At 44.4% G+C, this 24,250-nt stretch overlaps 1 protein-coding gene across 1 annotated transcript in view; it reads right to left on the bottom strand.

Moving 5' to 3' along the window:
• The window catches only part of FAT2 (FAT atypical cadherin 2), a 102,518-nt gene that overhangs the window by 64,089 nt on the left and 14,179 nt on the right, over positions 1 to 24,250 (bottom strand). The window contains exons 2-3 of the mRNA XM_053377049.1: positions 1,179 to 4,451; positions 466 to 780 (exon numbers count right to left, since the gene is read on the bottom strand). Coding sequence (XP_053233024.1) covers positions 466 to 780; positions 1,179 to 4,443 — 3,580 coding nt within the window. The 5' untranslated portion in view covers positions 4,444 to 4,451. The remainder of the gene's footprint in view (positions 1 to 465; positions 781 to 1,178; positions 4,452 to 24,250) is intronic.

Genomic DNA, 24,250 nt, shown 5'->3' on the forward strand with positions numbered 1-24,250 from the left:
GGACCTTAGGGGGGAAAGGGCAGGTAATAAATTACAACAACATCGACAACATCTGGAAAGCCACAGGCTTCCCCTGCATGGCATGAATGAATTCTCAATAGCCTAAGACCCACATTCAGACAATAGTAGCCTATTCATGTTTTATACTCATTGCGCTGAAAAAGCAATGATCTATATTTTTATGTTTTCTCATTCATCTATCTTCCACCTGCTCCAAGCGAGGAAGCCAAGCAAGAAACATTTGTTCCCTCTAGACATCTGAACATTTTATTTGTTTGTGGTGACCAGCAGTGGGGGGTGTCTTTGACAGAATTGTAAGTATTTTCTAATAAGCAGATGCCATAGTGAGATCGAGTCTTAGTAAATGGTGGGCATTACCAGACTTTACTCCTTATAAAACAAACCTCATACACATTAGGAAGGATTAAAAAACAAACACAGAATCTGCATGTGTTTATTCCTTACCTGTGACAGGATTAATGGCGAAATATCTATTATGGTTTTCATTTATGATGAGGAAGGTGAGCTTCCCTTGGGAGCCAGAATCTGGGTCAGTAGCTTCTACCTGAAGGATGGAGGTGTTGGCCGGGGAATTTTCCATGACAGAGGCATAAAAGATTGGTCTCGACATCTGAGGCGGATTGTCATTTACGTCACTGACTTCAATGTAAATGTCAACCACAGAAGACAGAGGGACTGATCCTCTATCAACAGCTAGCACCGTCAACCAATGATGACTGTTGGATTCTCTGTCCAGTGGACCTGTGGTAAAGATTGTACCTAAGAGAAATAAAAAAAGGGGGGATATATGGATTCCACTATTAGAAATATATATATGTGTGTGTATAGAAGAATCCCTTTCAAAAATTAAAGTAAGTGGATTTCTTACTCCAAAGCCCTTTAAAGACAAAGTAGCCCAGGCTTCCTCAACCTTGGCCCTCCAGATGTTTTGAGACTACAATTCCTATCATCCCTGACCACTGGTCCTGCTAGCTAGGGATCATGGGATTTGTAGGTCAAAAAAATCTGGAGGGCCAAGGTTGAGGAAGTCTTATAAACATAGATAATACAACATTTTTTTTTAAAAAAATGCTGGCAAATGAAAATTTCAGGCCAAACAACCCATGCCATTTAAGCCATTTTTTCTATCTTGTCTAGTGTCCTGTTATTATTATTACCTGTGTCCTTTTCAATATTGAAGACAGCCAAGCCTGTTCCCTCTCTGATAAAATACTGGATTTCTCCATCTTTCCCTTTATCGCCGTCGTGCGCTATCACCGTCATCACTGATGTCCCTTCTGGTCTGTTTTCCTTCACCGACCCTTCATACACGAAAGAGGCAAAGCGAGGTGGGTGCAAGTTTTCATTGACGTCCAGAACATCAATCTCAATATGGCAGAGGGAAGAAAGAGACAGGGGCGTCCCAGCATCGCTGACTCTCACAGTTAGATTGTAAGAGTCCCTCTTCTCATAGTCCAGCTCTTTTTCCAAGATCAGGGCCCCTGTAAACTCATTCAGGTGAAACATATCCTCATCATCTCTGAACAGGCTATATTTTAGCTCTCCCCCAGATGCAATATCTGGATCAAAGGCTTCTAGGAACAGCAATGTTGTCCCAAGGGGCAGGTCCTCAGGAACCTTCACCTTATTCAAGGCTGGGATGCAGCGTGGAGAATTGTCGTTTACATCTTCCAACGAAATAACCAGATCAGCCACTGCAAAGAGCTGTTGGCCTGTTAGTGGCTGGTCTCTGGCTTCAACTTTTAATATGTAATGAGGACACGATTCTCTGTCAAGGGGAACAGTCACTGCTACTTCACCAGTGAGGCTATTGATGTCAAATTTATCAGAAGGTGCCAGAAAGGAATATTTCACTCTCCCATTGTCATTTGTATCCGCATCATCGGCTTTCACCACGGTGATGGTTGTGCCTATCTCTACGTCCTCTGGTATAGTAACCAAGTATGTATGTTGCGAAAATTTAGGAGCGTTATCATTTGTATCCAGAATGTTTACCGCTAGCAACTTCCAGGAAGACTTCTGAGGAATGCCAAGGTCGTACACTGTAATGTTAAGTACGTAGAAACTTGTTCTTTCATGGTCCAAAGGAGAGGAGACCAGGAGGAGACCCGTTTCTGTGTCAATGTAAAAGCGGCCATCCTCATTCCCAGAAGATATTACATAGACCATCTTTCCATTAAAGCCGGTATCACTGTCTACAGCTCTCAGCTGTGCAATGGTTGACTTGACTGGGATTGTCTCCATTATATCAATAGATCTTGGGAAGGCATCATCGAACTGTGGTGCATGATGGTTTATAAGATGCACATTCAAGGAGGAATCTTCATCTGGTTTTTGCTCTGGATACTGGGATTCAATAGAGTGGATCATGCTCTTAGTTAGTTCCTTAAGGACCCCAGTATCCTCACACTGAAAGTCTACTTGGGTATCCTGGTAGACCACAGTGATATTTACATAGGTTGGGAAAGCAGAGTTTTCTCCATCTGTGGCTGTGATTTTTAAAGAGTAGGACGTCGCTAGTTTATCATGGAGATCTCTTAGAGAAGCTCTAAGAGAAATCACCCCAGACACAGGATCCAGTTCAAAAAGCTGCCTCTCATTGCCAGACATGATTTCATATTTGATGGGCTGAAGCTCGTCATTATCAATGGCTGACACTGTGATCACAGAGTGGCCAACAGGTAAGTCCCATGGAATACTTGCATTGCAGTTAATCTTCTCAAATGCTGGTGCATTATCATTCATGTTATTCATTCTGAGGGAAACGAAAACCTCGGTCTGAAGGCGAAAAGGAGACCCCGAGTCTGATGCCCAGACACGCAAATGGTACAACCTCTGCATTAGCTCATAATCCATTAACTTGGAGATGGAGATGACACCTGAAAATGGGTCAATGGCAAATGGAACAGCTCTCTGGTTGGCTATGGTATATGTGATGAAACCGTTCTCCCGAGAGTCACTATCTGTAGCCTTCACAGACAGGATGCTGGTGCCCAGAGGCAAATTTTCATCAAAGCTGCCATGGTACGATGGTTGGTTGAAGCTTGGAGCATGGTTGTTGCAATCAATAATACTAACCAAGACAGTGGCAAAGACCTCACTGTAACTTGTTGTAACTTTGAGTTCAAAGTGGGACTGTTCCTGGAAATCTATTAGTTTGTCTGTAGTTATCAGGCCAGTCTGAGGGTTGATTTTAAAGCTTGTGCTACCAGAACTGGGTTTCAGAATGTATTTTAGATTTGGGAGAACTGGACTAATCTGAACCATTGCAACATGACTGCCAGGAGGTGCAAATTCACTGAGCTGGACATGATACAGATCTTTTTCAAATCTCGCAGAGGCGTATTTGGAAGGTGGTATTCGAATAACTACAATCTGAGAAAGAAGAGGTGGCTTGTTTTTGTCTTTAGCCTGTAGGCTGAGATTAAAACCATGTGGGTTATCGTTCCAATTGATCTCTCTGGCTGACACTATCATGAACTCATTACTTCCCACATAGGATCTAATGGATTTGAAGTGCCTCCTTGGATCTCCAGCCACAATGTCAACTGAATCTACCCCAGCTCCTGATCCATCTACTTCCACACTCAACGTAGCATAAAGGAGATCCTCAGGCGAATTGGATGGCCTCACCATCACTGATGTTATAATGGGGGGTTTCTTGATAGATGGCTCCACCTGAATTGTAAGACTGGCCACGTTTCCAAAGCCACTTCCTTCAGAGATCTTCTTCATTCTGTCCACAGCCAGAACCTTTAACTGGTGCTTCCCCCTGTGGGTGGAGTTCAGTTTCACAGCAGTCATAATTACCCCACTGGTGGGGTGAATGGAAAATAGTGGTGACCTTGTACTAAATGCATAATAGAACTCTGCATTCTGACCAACATCAGCATCTGTGGCACTAACTGCACCAATGGAAGTTTTCAGGGGTGTATCTTCTTGGATGGTGACTTTATAAGAGGGTGGTGAGAACAGAGGCTTCAGGTCATTTCTGTCAAGGATGTGGATCAGTACTTTGGCCCAAGCCTCATAGGCAAATGTTTTCTCCAAGGCTTGGATTATTAACACGTACTTGTCTTTGAACTCCCTGTTCGGCCGCTCGGTATTACCACTTTTAGTCCTGATCCTCAAAAAGCAGAAATCTCCCACAATATGCTCCTCAGTTTTAAACAGGCCACTCGTGTCCCCAGAAGCAATCTTGTATCTGATGTCCCATGCTGGGTCCATGATGTAAATGCCCATTTTGACATAGCTCTCCACATAGGTTTTGGGAGGGGAATTTTCATAGACTGTCGTGTTATAAAGGGGATAAGTAAAGTGCAACAGGGAAGCATTGCCTTTTTCTGAATTCCCTTCACAAGCCAGAAAAGATGTCAGGCACAGTGCAACAGTCACGACGAGCCTCCTTGTTCTGATTTCCATTGCAGGCCCTAAAGGAAGGAAAACAAGAACAGTGAGGAGGCGGAATTGCCAAAGGGAAAACAAGGTACAGAAAAAAATAATACAGAGCCTAAGCTAAATGCAGTGGTGACCAGCAGGATGTGGTTGGGCTGTGCTGTTTAGCTGACTTCCTGCCAGTTACTGAGAGGGAGACAGGCAAGGCAGCTGGGAGGTCAGTGTGGTGTGGGTGCAGTGGCGGAAGCATCAGATTGGCTTTCCCCCTGCACCGCATCAACCACCTCACTGCCTCACCCATCTCCCTCTCATTTCACTCCTCCTATACCCTGGTCACATTTCTGTCTCTCCTGTGTCAGAACCTAGCTTTTTATTATTATTATTTAATCATTTTTTTGATACAAACAACAACTGCAAAAGACACATACAACAAAAACCATAATAACAATAACAACACAATTTGACAATTCAGATTTGAATACCTATGACTACACCTTTTAAAACAATATTTTCCCACCTCTCTCTCTCCTCCCCCTACTTCCCACCACTATCCGCCTTATCACTTAAATATTTGTTCCAGATTTCTTCATATTTATCCATTCTTATCTTGCGTTGACATGCAATTTGTTCGTATGTAGCTAATCTGTCCATATTATCAATCCATGTGCTCAATGGAATCTTTTTGGGGCTCTTCCAATTCATCAAAACAAGTTTTTTTGCTTCTAATATAGCACGGTACATCCATTTTTTTGACCCCTTGAAATCTCCAATGTTTCCAAAATATAATTTAGAATTAAATTCAATTCCCCTAAATAACCATTTTTTTTATTACTCTTGCTATAAATATCCTCACCTTGCACCAAAATGATCTTATCATCGGGCAGTTAATCATCATATGTACTAGGTTCGCATTTTTACTCCCACATCTCCAGCAGTAGTCTGCACTTGGTGTCAGAACCTAGCTGCCCTCTTTCCCTCCTTAACACATGACATGCTTTATGGCTGGTCTCTTCAGTTACACATCATTTTGTTAGTGATATTACGGATATCACAGAGGAAAGGGCTTAAGGCTAATCATAATACTGAAAATATTTTTGCAAAAAGACAGGTGAATGCTTTTTAAAATTTGCATTCAGGGATGAAAAGAGAGAATATTTACATACATTTTGGGTTAATTATAGCTGCCTATATTTACCCTGGATATCCCGGGAGATCTCTATCAGGTGCTGTTCCTTCCTGTTTTAAATTAAAAATCAATGATCAAGTACCTGCCAGATGTTTGGCACTATCCTGCCCTAAACAAGGCAGACTTGTTCGTCCAGACACTTTTTCAAGATCCAACATCCAAAAATAGTTTGCTTTTCACTTTAAGTCAAACGTACGGTGCACATAGCCATAGCCTCAGTTTGTAACTGTGCTGGCTATGTGTGTATGAGTTTCACTTGTGGAGATGCTTTATTAAACTAGATACAGTGGTACCTTGGTTGTTGAATTTAATCCATTCCATGGGCACACTGGCCAAATTACCAGATTGTCTTTGCGTATGCACCTGCATAGCCCCAGCCTCACCCTGTCTCATCCCAATCTTCTAACTACTTAGGCTGCTACTGGATATAGAATTGGGCTGGGGAGGGAATACACATATTTTGCCAACCAAAATGTCACAAAATTGCATGCAGTTCTACAAAACTCTTTTATCAGACTAGATGGTAACAAAGCAGCAGCAACAACAGGGATACACACACACACACACACGTGCGCAAAACACACACAGTGTATCTTGTAGTGAAGTCATTTGTCTCCATTTTGTAAGAGGCCAAAGATGAGGTCAGGAAGAAGGCAACAGTCAAGCAAATGAGGTCTATTTGGTTGCCATTCAGGTTCTACTAGGGAGCAGAAACACACAATGGCTGTTGCCTTATCTAGGCAAATACCCAAACAAGTCGCAATCCAGGTCTGTCCTCCATCCTTAGACAAGACACACAGGTTCCTTTGTAGGTGGGCAACAAGTAAACAGAAGAAACGAAGGAAGGCATAGATTTTAGGTGGAGTGCTATAACCCCCCCCCCAAAAAAAACCCCCAATCGAAGCCAGATTGAGTAGCTTTACCTAACAGTTGGAGGGAATATAGATGCTTGAGATGTCAGGTATTGATCGTCAAATTGACGATCTCTCTTGGGAGGTTGTGGACTCTCCTTCCTTGGAGGTTTTTAAGCAGAGGTTGGATGGCCATCTGTAATGGATGCTTTAGCTGTGATTCCTGCATTGCAGGAAGTTGAACTTGATGACCCTTGGCGGTCCCTTCCAACTCTACAATTCTATGAAATTTATTTGATAGAAACCAATGGGCAGCAGAAAAATACAAACAGCAATGAAGTACATTTTTGAATTCATGGCCCCTAGCATGCAGGACTCCTTTTGACATTTTGTCTAATGCTTTGGGCTGCTTAGGGAAACATAGAAGCTTTATATGTAGTGTATCTATTTCTATCAACAAATAGCAGATTTGCTCCCTATACTGTTATAAAGGAAATTCTTTGGGAATTCTACCCCGGGAGAATAATACATGAATACATTGCAAGGAGCATAATGAAATATTTTTTTTCCACCTCTCCCTGGATGCAGATAAACAGGCATTCTGGCATATGTCCCATCCAAATATGCTGTGGGCATAATTTGAAATCTCAAAGCTGTAAATGCCTCCCTCAGCATGTCAACCAATTGCTAATAAAAAAAAAAAGCAATCTGGAAGACCATAATCTGTTTTCTCAGAATGATAAAATGGTGAGAACTGCATAGTTTGGAGATGACATCTAGCTAATAGAACCTCCCACACTTTAACTTAATTTATAATGCACTGTTTTTCAGCTATAGGAGTAGCAAACTTGGGGGCATTAACAACCAGTCCATATTGGATTATGAGGGTTTTCACACTTGTACAGCTCTATTAGGGACACAGGTGGCACTGTGGTCTAAACCACTGAGCCTGGGGCTTGCCGATCGGAAGGTCAGCGGTTTGAATCCCTGTGATGGGGTGAGCTGCTGTTGCTCTGTCCCTGCTCCTGCCAACCTAGCAGTTCAAAAGCACGTCAAAGTGCAAGTAGATAAATAGGTACTGCTCTGGCGGGAAGGTAAATGGCATTTCCGTGCGCTGCTCTGGCTCACCAGAAGCGGCTTAGTCATGCTGGCCACATGACACCATGTGGGAGTACACCAGCTCCCTCGGCCAATAAAGTGAGATGAGCACCACAACCCCAGTCGTCCTCAACTGGACCTAATGGCCAGGGGTCCCTTTATTAGAAATTTGCTCCAAATGACATGCTTTTGGGGTGACAGTGTCTGGTATATTCTGCTGTTTCAACCAATACAGAAGCAAAGCAGTATGATCTGTGGCCTGTCAGCTACTGAAAGAAGGGTTCACTTCCCCTCAAAGATGCTTGCCAACCCATATGCTGAGCAAATAATTTGAGAGAGACAAGTGCTCTTAGAGAAAAATGACAGGTTTGGGCTCTGAGAACAAAAGGACGGACACACACACACACACACACACACACACACACACACACACACAGACTGCTTATTCTAAGCCAGAGAGCCATGATTTTAACAGTGCGGTTCATGTCACAACTTTAACAGGGTTGAAGAGTCAGGGAGCATGCAGGAACTTGTTTCTCTTTCTCTTGGTTCCTCATCTGCTGATCCTAGAAAGAAGCCATGCAAATGCTGGTGCCCTCAAGTCCTGTGAAGCAGGAAGGATTTCATGTCTCATACAGTAAACGAAATGAGCAGAGGCTTCATATGATATCAAAAGGGACGGGTCCTGCTGTGGAAGTTTAGATAGTCAAAATTGGCATCAGGGCTCCTGGTCTTTCATAGGTGGTCTCCTTGCCCAGCAGTGGCCAGCTGGTGACAGCATGAATGCAGCACACTGATGTGATCGGTGGGTATTCACTGATTTTGCAGTTCTATATTGTTGAGAACGATTTATTGTATTAACTGTAATGTTGTTCAATGCTTTTGTTGGGGCTTGGGCCAAAAAGCAGTATATCAACCCAGTGGCGTAGCGTGGGGGGTGCCAGGGGTGCCGGCCGCACCGGGCGCAACATCTGGGGGGCGCGAGTCCAGAGGGAAGGGACAAGTTCCTTCCTCCGCCGAGCTCCCCGCCGCCACCGCCAGCCTTGCGCCCTAGCGCGCGCGTGCCCCCCGCCGCCGCTGCGGCTGCGCTCCACTCACTGCTCGCAGGAGGAGCAGCCGCTGCAGCAGCGCCGACGCCGCCACCGACGCCCGGCCGGGCATGGGCAGCCTCCGCACCCCGACGCCGACGCCATCCCCTCGGCCCAGCCACAGGCGGCGGCTGCTTCTGCCGACTGGGAGGGAGGAGAGCTCTGAGGGGCCTCACCGCGCCCTGCGCTCCCCAAAACCCTCCGAGAGGAAGCCGGCGGGCGGGCGAGGGTCTCCCGGTGGAAGGGGGCGCCACTGGCTCCGGCTCTCAGCGCAAGTCTCAGCCGCGGGGGGGGGGGGCGGGCGAGGACGGAGCGCGGCTGGAAGCCCCCGGACCTGGCCGGGAGGAGGAGAGGCGCTCGCCAAGCCCGGATCTGGAGCGCCTCGGAGCGCTGACTCCACCTACAGCCCAAGGAGAGGAGGGGGCGGGGAGGCGCCCGAGGGGAGGGGGCTTCGTCTGCCTTGGCCCGCAGGGGCTCCGCAAATAATAAATTTAATAAATTCCTGCTGAGCCTTTGGGGGGGGTCCTTGGCTCCTTCTCTCGCCCCCAGCCCCAGTGGCGTAGCGTGGGGGGGTGCAGGGGGGCCGGCCACACAGGGCGCAATATTTGGGGGGGCGCGCTTGCACTCGAGTGCTAAAATCCACGGGTTAGGGGGCGCAAATTACTTGCCTTGCCCCGGGTGCTGACAACCCACGCTACGCCACTGTATCAACCAATCTGTTTGTTACAGCCAATGACCACTATGCAAAAAGCAATAATATAAACAAACCATACCACAACATGCACTAACATTTCACAAGTCACGTGAACCAGCTTGTCATGTGCCAAGGCTCTAGACCACGGGTGTCCAAACTTTTTTCAAAGAGGGCCAGATTTGATGAAGTGAACATGTGTGAGGGCCGACCAAAGTGGTTGAGCTTTTAATCCACAGGGGGTGGATTAAATCGGTGGGTCAGATTAGGCCCCTGAAACAAACTTTGGACATGCCTGCTCTACACCACCTGTGAGCAAATAAGTTCTCTGAAGGCAGTTGGGGCTGTGCCCACACCATACAGATAAGGCATATTTAAAGCACACCCCCACCAAGAATCCTGGGAACTGTAGTTTGTGAAGGGTGCTATGAATTATAGCTCTGTGAGGGGTAACTACAGTTCCCAGGATTCTTTGGGAGGAGGAAAGGAATGTGTTTTGAATGTATGGGGTGAATGCCACACCTTTTGGGATAAAAAGTAAAGGTGCCAATCAAGCAAATCTTGATAAAAGTGGGTGCCTTGGACCTCACTCAGTGCAGCTGTTTTAACAATGGTGTGACTTTTTCTCGGCCATCAGTAATCAGGCTACTGAATTTTGCACTAGATGGAGCTTCCAAATCAGACACGCATCGAGTGCATTACAGCAAACCAGCATCGACGCATGGAGAACATCAGAAGAGCCTGCTGAGTCAGGCCAATGGCCCATCTAGTCCAGCATGCTGTTCTCACAGTGGCCAACCAGATGCCTTTAGGAATCCCGCAAGTGGAGCTTGAGCATAATGGCACTCTGCCCACCTGTGATTCCTGGCAACTGGTATTCAGAGGTAACGTACCACTGATGGTGGAGGTAGAACATAGTCATTATGGCTAGCAGCTGTTGAAAAGAAGCAACATAGACTACACCTCCCAAGGACAACATGATGGGGAGATCAACAAAGGAACAGAGGAAAGTTTTTTATACTGAGCCACATTATTGGTCCATTGAGCTCCACATTTACACTGACTGCCGGCAGCAGCTCTCCAGGATTTTAGACAGGGGACAGTCCCAGCCCTACCTGGTGATGCCAGAGATTAAGCAACTGGGGACTTTCTGCTTGCAAAACTGTTACTCTGATGCGGGTGGCGCTGTGGTCTAAACCACTGAGCCTCTTTGGCTTCCCGACTGGAAGGTCGGTGGTTCAAATCCCCGTGATGGGGTGAGCTCCCATTGCTCTGTCTCAGCTCCTGCCAACCTAGCAGTTCGAAAGCATGCCAGTGCGAGTAGATAAATAGGTACACACTGTGGCAGTAAGGTAAACGGCATTTCTGTGCTCTCTGGCTTACATCAAGGTGTTCCATTGTGCCAGAAGTGGTTTAGTCATGCTGGCCACATGACCCAGTAAGCTATCTGTGCACAAACATTGACTCCCTCGGCCTGAAAGTGAGATGGGCGCCGCAACCCCATAGTTGCCTTTGACTGGACTTAACAATCCAGGGTGGCTTTCCCTTTCCCTTTTTTTCTGCCCTGAACCATGGCCTGAACTAAAAAATGTTTGGGGTCGTTTTCTACTGACAGATGTACACTACAATCACTATGGAACACTCTGCCTAATACTATCCTTGCCTTATTGAAGCTCAAACCTTGAAGCACAGAATGGACGATTTCACCTGCACAACAACATGAAGGGCTTCATCTTCCACAAAATCCTCTCCATATACAAACACACTTTCCCTACCATATCCACAAAGGTCAAAGAACATTTTGCTTTTCTTGGACCCCAATGTATTTTTCAACTACTGCCAACTATCAAGCTTAATGCAGTTGCATCAAGCCCAACTACAGTGGTACCTCGGGTTACAAACACCCCGGGTTACAGACACTTTGGGTTACAGACTCCACTAACTCGGAAGTAGTACCTCGGGTTAAGAAGAAGAAGAAGAAGAGTTTGGATTTGATATCCCGCCTTTCACTCCCTTTAAGGAGTCTCAAAGCGGCTAACATTCTCCTTTCCCTTCCTCCCCCACAACAAACACTCTGTGAGGTGAGTGGGGCTGAGAGACTTCAAAGAAGTATGACTGGCCCAAGGTCACCCAGCAGCTGCACGTGGAGGAGCGGAGACGCGAACCCGGTTCCCCAGATTACGAGACTACCGCTCTTAACCACTACACCACACTGGCTCTCAGAACTTTTCCTCAGGATGAGAACAGAAATCGTGTGGCGGCGCGGCGGCTGGAGGCCCCATTTGCTAAAGTGGTACGTCAGGTTAAGAACAGTTCCAGGTTAAGAACGGACCTCCAGAACAAATTAAGTTCAAACCAGAGGTACCACTGTATTGCCAACTGAGTGGGTCCCACAAGCCCAAGCCCAAAGACAACTGATAAGGTAGACAGTAGTCCATGAAAGCTTATACCATAATACATTTGCTAGTCTTTAGGGTGCTACAAGGCTTTACAATAGTTTATGCTGGCATACTTTCCTTGTCCTGCTCCCAGCTTAATGGAGGAGAACATATATAGCTCAAAACAAAAGATCTGAAGCTGCAGTGCCTGCAGTTTGAATAGTAGAAGGGAATTATGGGCTGGGCTGGGGGAATGCCATATAAGCTATGGTGTACTGCAGACATTAGGTGCAATTAATTAATTTTGGGTTCTATAACACACCTTTAAGGTGGGGAAGGGATGCTCAAGGTGTGGTCTGTCTGGTACTTTGCCTCAGAAGCAGCAGCAGATGCCTACAAGGCATCCTGGTGTTTATGAGGGAAACAAATGCACAGAAGTACCTTGTGCTTTCATCTCTGAGGACTTCAAAAAAAATTCTCACTTTGGGACAATGGGTGCCAAAACTTTCTCTAGGAAGTACTCAGATCCGTCATTATGAGCTGTAAGCAAGGCATTGTGGGTAGACCACAATCTCCTTCCCTAACTTAATACTGAGAGTGTGGAGGTGGTCTGGCAAGGCTGCAGAGGGCGCTTTTCATGCTCCACATGCTACTTTGTGTGTGTAGGCCATGCAGAAAAAGCATCAATCCATAAGGTACATCCACTACATTGTATTTCGGGAAGACTGCCTGAAGTCGTAAGTGAGTGAAAGTTTAGAGCAGGAAACGTAAAATGGATTCACAAGGGTCTGGTAATGTGAAAATGAATAGATAGTTCATGGCTGGAATCTAGCATATAGCGTAATGACAGCTTCTGCTCAGCTGTGTACTATAAAATGAACAGAAAGCAATGCAGTCTTTGATCACATCAGTGTTAAAGTAGGGAAAATGAGTATTCTTTTATGAAAGCAAGAGATGTACAACTGGCAAACTGTGGACTGGATCCAGCTCCCAAAACAGTTGATTCCTGGCAGGTCTACCAAATTTTAATCAAGGTGTGGTGAAACGATTGCCTACAGATTAACTCCTAAGAAAAACAACTATTTAAGTGGTAAGAGGAAAGAGCCCACAGGGAGTGTGCCTCTCTCTCTCTCTCTCTCTCTCTCTCTCTCTCTCTGGGTTCCTTATCTAATGCCCTAGCAATATGTGCACAACTGTGCATGTCGGAAACTCCTAGAATGATCAGGAACTCAATGCATACAATCCCACCCCACCAAACATACATACACGCGTGGAAACAGCTTGAAATACTATTCATTAAAAACAGTGCTACATGATCATTCGGATTGTGCATTTTTGTTCAACTCCGATTCCTCCTTTAAAGAGACAATGACTATTGGGGAGATGATGTGGAGCAGTTTTGCTACACTGGTACCAAGGTTATACAATATGTATCCTAGCAAGAACTACAAATGCTTAAACTGAAAGGTGTTTTGATTTCATCTCGACTTCTGAAGGATTTGTGTGGTATCCTGAATTCTCTGTGGGTCCTCAGAAGAAATATAGGCAGGGGCGAGCCTCAAAGTTGAAGGAAGGAAGAGGGATTGACTAATATTTGTGTATCCTTTATGTTGCAAGCCCACCTGCCCCGATGAACTGTAATTCCCAGAGCCCCAGCTCTGTCTCTTTTATTTTTAAAATTAAATTTCTAGTATTTGAATAACCTTAGATATGAGGTAAAATGTACCAGCACTATTCTCATCCTTTGTGTTTGTGTGCTCCCCCATCAGTCTTTTACTTTGCCCCCAATACCACCACAAAGCATTCCTGTGGACACCCAGGTATCTTATCTTGTTTCACAAACCCAAGGCAACATTGGGGTTGCCATATTTCAAGGAGTAAAATTCTGGACTTTGAGCTTTTTTTTTTTAAAAAAAGGAATTACCCAGAAAAAGGCATTTCCTGCTTCTGTCGGTAAAATCCTGGACATTTTGCTGATTTCCTGATATTCCCCCATATGCTATTTTCACCGCTTTAATCCCCGGCAATGTAGACATGGGCATCTACCCACGATGATGAGCTTCAATTCAAGAATTTTCAGAGCAGGATTCTGAGATCTATCAGTAGCCCCATATTGGCCCCACCTTCCAGATTTTGTGAAGGTTGTCTGAAGACCTTTGCAACTCAAGCAGGCAGGAAAGAAGGAGGCTCGGAGGCTGCCAAAACAAAGGAACCGGTTTGCAAAGGCTTGCTAGTCATCTGCAGATGCTGGGGCCAGGCAAGGTGCTGATCTTTGATACAGCAACTGGTGAGAAAAAGCAGAGGAACAGAGGTGTGCCCAAGACAGAAGCAGAGAGCCTCAGGCAGGTGTGCCTGCTATACTGTGTTATGACTGGCTGGACGGAGAGAGGGGTGGGGTTTTGCTTTGTGGCCATACTAGAAACAGCATTACTAATCTCCCCACTTTGTCCTTGCTATTTGCTCTGGTGGTTTGGGAATCCTCCTTGTAATAATACATTGGTAAGAAGAAGAAGAAGAAACACCAGCTACACAGGTGGTTCCGTGTTAAGTGCTGGTAGGTAAACACCAAGAGAACTCTGCCAAATGACTCATGATCCTCACCAAAGGTTTCAGGTTCTTAAATGTAAGTACACTTCCCAAGCACCTCATTATGTTTTTAATTAATTCAGCATTTTAACTGAGCAGCCATCTTGGTGAGCTTAAATTAAAATCCCATTTGACTCTACATTTACAAGTCTGGCTACGACATATTCAAATGAAGAGGATGGCACAAGGGTGAGGTTCTGGAGAGGAATTTCTTTGAAATGTGGGAAATATTACTGGCGACCAATAATTATATATTGTGTTCAGGACTAATTCATCCATCTGGAGTTTAATGAATGCGCGCACACACAAACACACACAATTTCCTTTCTTGATAATGTAAAAATATTTTGGCCTTTGATTCTTTGAGACCTATAGCAGCAGCAATGAGGACACTGGCAATGCTCTCTATTTGGGTGTCTTCTATTAAAAACGAAAACAAAATGGCTGCAGAACCTGTCCCAAAACAATACTGGGGAGTTATCCCATACAAACCCCAGTAAAAGAAACTGGAACATCGCAAGAGCACTACCAACCTTTTTGCACTGCTTGCAGGTATAATGAGGACGGGTGATACTAAAGGTACCCCATTCCCTCTGCTGCCCTGGTTTCTACTTCTGCTTCTCTTATGCCATCCATGAAATTGTGATAGGGAGGGAAAGGAAGTTATATTATTACTACTGCAACTGTTGCTGCTAGAAGTATAAGTGCCTAAAATTAACTAAGTGCTGTCATTGAATTAAAAACAAGGCAGCTCCTGGTCCACGTGCTTACAATCTAAAAAATTCAGCACACAGGAAGAAAAAAGGGATGCTGGCAAATAAGAAAATAAGCTCCAGAAAAATAATTTCTGTAAGAGGATTGATAAGACTGAAGTTCTGCGGAACTGTCTTTGGACCTGTTGATTTAAATGGGGTGTAGTTTGATGCACACTTCATATGAACTGCTAGACCATTTATATTATAGTCGCTTCAAAGGAAGGAACAGTGATGTGTGCAGAGCAAATTCATTCTTGACCACCTGTAAGTCCTTATAAACGCCATCTCCAACTCCTCAAAAGAGTCCATCAACGGTGTCTCCGAAAATTTGTGCACATCACTTGGGAAGACAGGCGAACTAATAACAGTGTACTGGAAGAAGCAAAGATCACCAGTGTTGAAGCAATGATTCTTCAACATCAACTTCGTTGGACTGGTCATGTTGTGTGAATGCCTGATTATCGTCTTACAAAGTAACTACTGTACTCTATTCAGAACTTTAAAATGGAAAGCATAATGCTCGTGGTCAACAAAAGAGGTTTAAAGACTCTCTCAAGGCAAATCTTTAAAAATGTAGTATAAACACTAACAACTGGGAAACACTTGCCTGCAAGTGCTCCAGTTGGAGAACAGCCTTTACCAAAGGTGTCATGGGCTTTGAAGACACTCAAATTCAGGGTGCAAGGGAGAAAGATGCTAAGAGGAAGGCACGCTTGGCAAATCCACACCGTGATCAACTCCCACCCGGAAACCAATGTCCCCACTGTGGAAGGATGTGTGGATCCAGAATTGGCCTCCACAGTCACTTATGGAATCATTGTTAAAACTGTGTTTATGGAAGACAATCTTACTCGGCTATGAGTGATTGCCAAAGAAGAAGAAGAAGTCCCAACACACCTGTCTCCATGCAGATTCCCTTGCTAGCCCTTTCACTGGGCAGCCACAGTAGTGTGCATTTTGCACCTTGCACTGTGATGCAAATATGGATTCCATGATGGTGTACATAAACAATTTCCAAACTCCCTGAGACAAAATTAAAGGCAGCATCAATCATTCAGCAAAAATACATCTGAATTGACAGGAAACCCTTGTCTGTTGAATTGGTAAGGATTCCACAGAAATGCGGTTTTCCATAAATGTGCGGTTTGGCAGAGCCTAAAGTGTGAAGTTCCTTCCTTCCTCCACAGGGGTATAGCTTTCGCCCCAAGAGTAAAGACACAACTCCTTACTCATTTGACATTTGACACGAAGGTATTTTGTTTTGTAGCATCCATATTGTTTGATTTGAGATGGAAAGAAGATAAAGTCCCTACCAGAGAGGAATGGCAAATCAAGCCATTGGAGTACGCCAAAATGGCAAAATTGACTGAAAAACTCAGGAACCAAGAAGACAAAATAATATAATTTATCTTGGAGACCACTGCAAGCAAATGAAAATATTAGCAGGATTCCAATAACACTTGTAATGTAGCAAATATCATGGACAATAGGGAGAGAGATAAACTATGGATTATGAAATAATATGCAGTAGAAAAGGTTGACAATAGGAGCCATGGGGGGGGAGTCAGGAGATTCAGAGAAATCTCTAAATATGGATTTGTATTTTGAATTGGTATAATTCTACACTTGTAAAATCAAATAAAAATTATTTCCAAAGAGAGAGAGAGAGACAGGAGGAGGAAATGAGGATGGAAAAATTGTTTGATTTTGGTTAGAACAATTTTACTGTTCTACTTGCTTCCATCATTGTAACTGTTTTGCTTGTTGTTATAAGTGTATGACTATATTGTTGTGTAACCGTTCCTTGGACCTTATGGTGAAGGATGGGTAGGAAATCTCATAGGAAAATAAATACTGGACGTGACTACACAGTCTGGATAACCCCCACCATAAATTCCCCTTGACCTCTCTCCTGACTCCCTCAGCCTCGCTTCCATTTTTGCATATGCTCCGTAATCTCTGTCCCAGTTGCCTTTCTGATCTTTGCACTTTTACAGCCCCAATAAAACTGACCCTTTCTTGACTTATCTGTGGAGCTGGAAGAGTTATTTCCCTCCCCCTTCGTCTTCATTCTTCACTGTAACCTTTAGACAGAGGGTAGGCATGTTGCTGCATGTGGGTCTTGTGTGGCAACAACATAGGCAGCCTTTGTCCAGGTGATTGGGAAAAGTGGGGGAGGAAAAGGAATCCCTGCCATCTCATGCAAGGAAGCGAGCCAGCATTGCCCAGAAATTTGCTACTGTGCTCACCACCTGGCTCCCTGATAGCATTACCTGGAAGCTGCCTCAATAAATGGGTGAATAGGAGAAAACAAGAGGGAATACGCCACTAGACCAAAGAACAGGGATGGGCAAGCCTGTCAATTTCAGTTTCTTCCCCTTTCTTATTTTTCCAAACTTACGATCAGTTCTCTGTTTTTGCACACTATTTTGCAAACTTTTTTTTAAATCATGAGATTTAATATAATTTTACAATTAAAGCAATTTTCTCCTAATATTTCCACTTTTATAGGCCATTTTGCCTAATGTACACCTTTTTGCAAAGCAGTTTCCCCTTATATAATGCATCTTTGTATGCTATTTTCACTTGAAAGTTTTGCTTATATGCACACTTTACCCTAGTTTATGCATTTTTGCAGACATTAATTGGCTGGAAAACTGCACTGCAAAATTCAGAGAAGTGCAAGTCTTGAAAGATGGCTGTGTTTCACTTTGCCTATTGTTTCAGAAGGTGAAAATTAAGTAGGTTTGCCTGGAAATCGGAACTGAGTCAAACTTCTTCCCCCATCCTTACCAAAGAACATGTACATATATGAATCTGTATAACTAAGTTAATAGTAACAGAGAGCTGGGTGGCACCCAACCCCCAATCATAAATCCAGAGTCAGAATATCAGCAGAAGACATCTCTGCTTGAATACCTCATGAGAGGGATCCCACCCTATGCAGCACAAGGTTATTGGTTCCCTTATTCTCTTTTCATTAGGAAATTTCTTCCAATGCCTCAGTGTGTACATCAGTGTTTACTCTGGATGTGTGTACACATGAACATGTAACGTGTGTTTATGAGACTAACCGGCAAAGCATATATGATACAAATATGCATAAAAGGACTAGGACTGACTACAGTTCCTTGTTACATGTATATATGCTTGCAGACATGGGTTTGTGGACACATTATACAGGAGGAACTGGATGCGGGTGACCCTGTGGTCTCTTGGGCTTGCTGATCAGAAGGTTGGCGGTTCAAATCCCCGCAACCGAGTGAGCTCCCAGTGCTCTGTCCCAGTTTCTGCCAACCTAGCCATTTGAAAGCATGCCAGTGCAAGTAGATAAATAGGTTCTGCTGCAGTGGGAAGGTCAATGGTGTTTCCGCGCGCTCTGGCACTCGTCACAGTGTCCCATTGTGCCAGTAGTGGTTTAGTCCTGCTGGCCACATGACCCAGAAGCTGTCTGTGGACAAACGCTGGCTCCCTTGGCCTGAAAGTGAGATGAGTGCTGCAACCCCATAGTTGCCTTTGACTGGACTTAACCGTTCAGAGGTCATTTACCTTTTCCTTTAAGTTTTACAGGAGGAACTCCTCTCCTTGTCTGGCTGCTTTGAATTTGTTTGCAGACTTTGATGAAAACCTGAATAACAAGGAACTGATTTCACACCTTGATCTAGTAATCTGGATTATTGGTATTCCAAGACCTGGCAAATCAGCCTTCTTGAAAAAATCTCACATAAAATTTGCCCAGAGGCCAAAGTCCTCAAGTTCACTGCTTTGCCATTTGGTCTAATTTTATTTTATATCTGAGTACAGTGGCTCAGGTGTGCCAGGTACCACATCTCTATGTGACTGTCTGTATTTAGTATAGTTCAATATTAGTTTTATCTTCTTTTCTGAATTTTTAAATTATTATTTGGGCTATGGAACCCTTTATCATTATAGGCCACACATCCTTTTCTTCCTGATATGTTTCATTATTGACTCAATTATTTACATAGCTGTATTCACACCCTTCTTTATTGGTAATGGTAACATTTTATCATTTAAAAACCTAATTTTTCTTTCATTCTTTCTTTTTCTGTAACTTTTTTGTTGTTATTAGAATTCATTTAAAAATATCTGGGGAAAAATACAGAAGATATCTTTCCCTGCCCTGATGTTTAACAGATTCACCTTTTAAGAAAATCCCAAATTTTAGGTTAACAGAGGACTGCAAGGAAGAAGACTGAAGCAGAAGCAAAGCCAGCTCTTAAACTGAATGCTGCGGCAAAGGGGAGACAACAGCCTGTCAAGAAGAAAAATAGGGTTTATTCTGTTAATTGTGGTCAAGGCCAAGGTTACTCAGATGCCCCAGGCATAGACATTGTGGTGCAGAATTTGGCTTGCTGGGAATCTTAACAAGTTTCTAGTTCCTGTGGTTATTGAGGTCTTTTTTATGTCAGGGAAGTACCTAGCACAGGCTCTGAAACTTGAAGATGTGTTGGGTAAAACTGCCAGTGGTCAAGGGGTCAGTTAGGGATTTAATTTCCTTTGGTGAATACATTTGATGATAATTTTTTGGGTGCAGAAAAAGTCTGACCTCTGATAAAGTGCTTATCAGATACTCAAGTAAATAACAGGCAGCCTGAGAAAATTCCATTTTATACTATGATTGTTGTCCTATCTCAGTTTGAATAGGGGCAACAGGAGCTGTTTGAGTGTGATTCCCTTGTCCCTGGGTCAAGAAAATTGGGAGTTCACTGAAGCCAGTTTCTGGTTCATACAGAGAATGCTCAAATTAGTATCAGTTTTGTACTGGATTCCATTCTCCCAGGGATCATCTTTCTAATAGAGTATGTGGGTTTCTAATATCAGTGTCTTTCCATGCTATCTCCATCCAGATCAAGGGATAGAGCAGATAGGAAAATCACAAGCATGGACAATAGGAGCTTTCTTTCTAAAGGCTAAAAAACAAGGCAGAAGTGGGGGCGGGGGGCAGGGTGTGTTTCATTTATAGTGAGGCTGGGAAAGTAAGGATTAAAACGACTCTCTCTGTATGTTGTGGTCCTGATGAAAATAGGGAGACTTGCCTAATATTATAATTTTAAAAACCTGACATGCTTCCCAATGGCATGTTTAGCATCACATGTTGTTGGGCCATCTGAATGTAGAGCAGGTGTAGACAACATGGTGCCCTTCAGATGTTGCTGGACTACAACTCCCATCATCCTTTGCATTTGGCCATGCTAGCAAGGGCTAATGGGAGTTGTAGTCCAACAACATCTGGAAGCCACTCCAATGGCTGCTCCTGGTAATGTATGCAGTGTTTGGTGTCAACTACAAAAGTCTATGCTGACCTGAAAAGCTCCCCAACCTCTCTGATGCCTGTGAAGTAACTATCTTTCTACACCGTATTTTTTTATTTGCAGAGGGTGAGGAGTCTTGCGTGCTGTTTTGCATTTTGTGTCACTTCTCTCCCCACTTAATTTTCTTTGTAAAATGTCACGACAAACCAGTTTCAATTTCACTTCTTGATTTTTCATGGTTATCTCTATATCAGCATGCCATAGCAAAGTGTGTTTCTGTTGACCAAGTGTATTTGTGAATGCTTTTCCAGGATTGTATTTACAATGGATTTGGCAGGGCATGCTTTTTTGGGGGGGGTGTATGAGCTTTTGGGGGGGGAATAGACTCAATTGGATGGAGCAACGCAGGCAAAATGTACAGTTAACTGCTTTCCTAACAGCCTTTGAATCACAAGTTCACTTAAAACAAAACAAAACAACAACAACCCCCAAACCCAAAAATGTTGCTTTTAGAGCACTGAAATATTTTCCTAATTGCCAAACAGCCTGGAGCAACATGATACGGGTAACCATTTAAAACCTGGAGTGTTGAGCTTTTTTGTTTGCAATTCTTTATTTGGAATGGCCCCTGGCTATTCCACCCGTATTTGCAACACATTTGTTATGGTTGGTAAATATAGGGTAAATATAAGTGCAAATATACACTTTACATTCAATGAGTGTACCATCTGCGTACCTGTGCACACAACAATTGTGCTGCCCAAATCAGCAAGTGTACACTCTTTTGCACAAGCACTTGCACATGTGTGGAGACAGCTTGAACCTGTGTTCAGTGAAACATGTGAACAAGCCGTATATGATTTTGAATAAAGGGCTAAGCCTGCAATCCCTCAAACCACCAAAGCAGTTGTTGGGGGAGGAAAGTGGGGAGAGGTTCCGTTGCGCTCACAAAAGTTTGGCCAAGCTGTTTTCCTCTAAAAGCTTTCTCCACTGCTACTGAAAAGATTGGGAAGGGACCTTACACTGATGGCACTGGCATGCGTTGGGATTGCAAGAGCAGAGAAGCAGCAGGCAACTTTCCTTTAAAATGCTCTATGATGTGAATCAAAAGGGTCTAAACCACTGGCCCTCTTGGGCTTGCTGATCAGAAGGTTGGCAGTTCAAATCACCCCGACGGGGTGGGCTCCCGTTGATTGGTCCCAGCTTCTGCCAACCTAGCAGTTCGAAAGCACACCAAAAAGTGCAAGTAGATAAATAGGTACCACTCCGGCAGGAAGGTAAACGGTGTTTCCATGCACTGCTCTGCTTTCAGTGTTCTGTTGCGCCAGAAGTGGCTTAGTCATGCTGGCCACATGACCCAGAAAAATTGTCTGTGGACAAACGCCGGCTCCCTCGGCCTGTAAAGTGAGATGAGCACCACAACCCCAGAGTCATCTGCAACTGGACTTAACTGTCAGGGGTCCTTTACCTTTATGATGTGAATCAGGGCAGTTTCCCCCAAACGTCCTTACGATTCAGTAAATCTCTCCCCACCCTGCACCCAACCCAACCTACAATCAGATACTCTAGCTCTCTTATGAATATCATGGGCCTGGCTATGCTTTAGGGTGGAGGGTGCAATACCCCACCCTTCAATTATAGGCATTTTGATATGAGTTTTGTAAACATTGTGAAGATTCTTTTTGAGAAGTAGGAGTCCTATAAAGTAAACAAAGAGGTTTGCGCTGTCATCAGAAAAACTGTGCCCCAGGGCAATAAAGACAGATAAATGGATAAATTAGCAGATTAGATAGCAGAAATGTCATCGCTCTGCTTGCACATGCCTGCGTGGATGTTTTGGTTAGTTGCGGAAGAAGCTCCAGTGACTTCCGTTCCTTCGGGCCCAACTCTGTATTGTAGAAGTACAATTGCTACTCTGCTCAGTTCAGACATAACGTGAGTCACATTCAGATGATCACACCTTGGTTTAATAACCTAAGATATGAACAAGCCTTGTGATTCTGCATGTAGCCACTTCACTCCTCCCTTTGTGTGGGTGAGCAACAGGCCAGGAAACCTTCAATAGCAGGGGTGGGAAATCTCAGGTCCGTAGGCCAAATACAGTCCTCCAGGCCTGTCTTGAAGCTGTCGTGAAGCTGAGGCTCCAATACTTTGGCCACCTCATGAGAAGAGAAGACTCCCTGGAAAAGACCCTGATGTGCGAAAGATTGAGGGCACAAGGAGAAGGGGATGACAGGACGAGATGGTTGGACAAGATGGTTGGATAGAGAGCCAGTGTGGTGTAGTGGTTAAAAGCGGTAGTCTCGTAATCTAGGGAACCGGGTTCGCATCTCCGCTCCTCCACATGCAGCTGCTGGGTGACCTTGGGCCAGTCACACTTCTTTGAAGTCTCTCAGCCCCACTCACCTCACAGAGTGTTTGTTGGGGGGGAGGAAGGGAAAGGAGAATGTTAGCCGCTTTGAGACTCCTGAAGGGGAGTGAAAGGCGGGATATAAAATCCAAACTCTTCTTCTTCTTCTTCTTCTTCTTCTTCTTCTTCTTCTTCTTCTTCTTCTTCTTCTCGAAGCTACCAGCATGAGTTTGACCAAACTCCGGGAGGCAGTGGAAGACAGGAGTGCCTGGCGTGTGCTGGTCCATGGGGTCACAAAGAGTCGGACACAACTAAATGACTAAACAACAGGCCTGTCTTTCTGGCCCTCAGGACTCACCGGCTCTGCTCCATACTATCTTCAAGTGCTTTTGCCTGGAATTAGTATGTCCTTTTGCTGGTCTGGATGGAGAAATTTGTGTGGGTGTTTGTTGCAACACTTTGCATGGCTAGAATGCCGCCTACTGTACAAAGATAAGAGCCACATCTCCTGTCCTCCCCCCCCCTACTTTTGCCTCTGGTTCTGCCGACTGGAAGGTTGACCATATAACCCTCAGGCTAAAAACTGTTGCCCACCTTAAACTACAGTTTCCCATTTCACCCAAACCAGGAAGTGATAGTATGGCTTTGGGATGAGACAGGTTTGAAGTTGACTTCAGATCTCCTGGCTTCTTCAAAAGCTGCTAACCATGGTTTCTGAGTTTAGATGAAAGAAGAGACTACAGTTAACCAAACCGTTTCTGATTAGTTTGACAGCTCACACAAAGGGAAGAGTGGCGTGGCGTGGCTGCGTGGGAGCATGAGACTAATTCATTAAGCCAATATATGATTATCAAAACATGGCTAGTGACTCTTGCATGAGTTTCTCTGGAGTAGCACATCACTCCTTGGCTCAGGTCTAGCAGCATTCATTTCCAAGTGGTATTTTAAAAAACCAACCCAATGGCAGCCACAATTTGTGGTGGTCTGTTTTCATGCTGCTTCAGTGGTATAAATTTCAACAGCAAGATGATCAGCTCTTGGATGGAAGCACCAGTTTACCCAAATGTCTCTTCTGCCTATTTTGTTGCTGGAGATTACAGAAGGTTGGTGGTTCGAATCCCCACAACAAGGTGAGCTCCTGTTGCTCTGTCCCAGCTTCTGCCAACCTAGCAGTTCGAAAGCACGCCAGTGCAAGTAGATAAATACAGTGGTACCTCGGGTTACAGACGCTTCAGATTACAGACGCTTCAGGTTACAGACTCCGCTAACCCAGAAATAGTACCTCGGGTTAAGAACTTTGCTTCAGGATGAGAACAAAAATCGTGCTCCTGTGGCTCCTGTGGCGCAGCGGCAGCGGGAGGCCCCCATTAGCTAAAGTGGTACCTCAGGTTAAGAACAGTTTCAGGTTAAGAATGGACCTCCAGAACAAATTAAGTTCTTAACCCGAGGTACCACTGTAGGTACCACTGCGGTGGGAAGGTCAATGGTGTTTCCATGCGCTCTGGCACTCCGCCACAGTGTCCTGTTGTGCCAGAAGCGGTTTAGTCATGCTGGCCACATGATTTGGTAAGCTGT

This window comes from Podarcis raffonei, chromosome 2 (assembly GCF_027172205.1).
Source record: "Podarcis raffonei isolate rPodRaf1 chromosome 2, rPodRaf1.pri, whole genome shotgun sequence".
Classification (NCBI taxonomy): domain Eukaryota; kingdom Metazoa; phylum Chordata; class Lepidosauria; order Squamata; family Lacertidae; genus Podarcis; species Podarcis raffonei.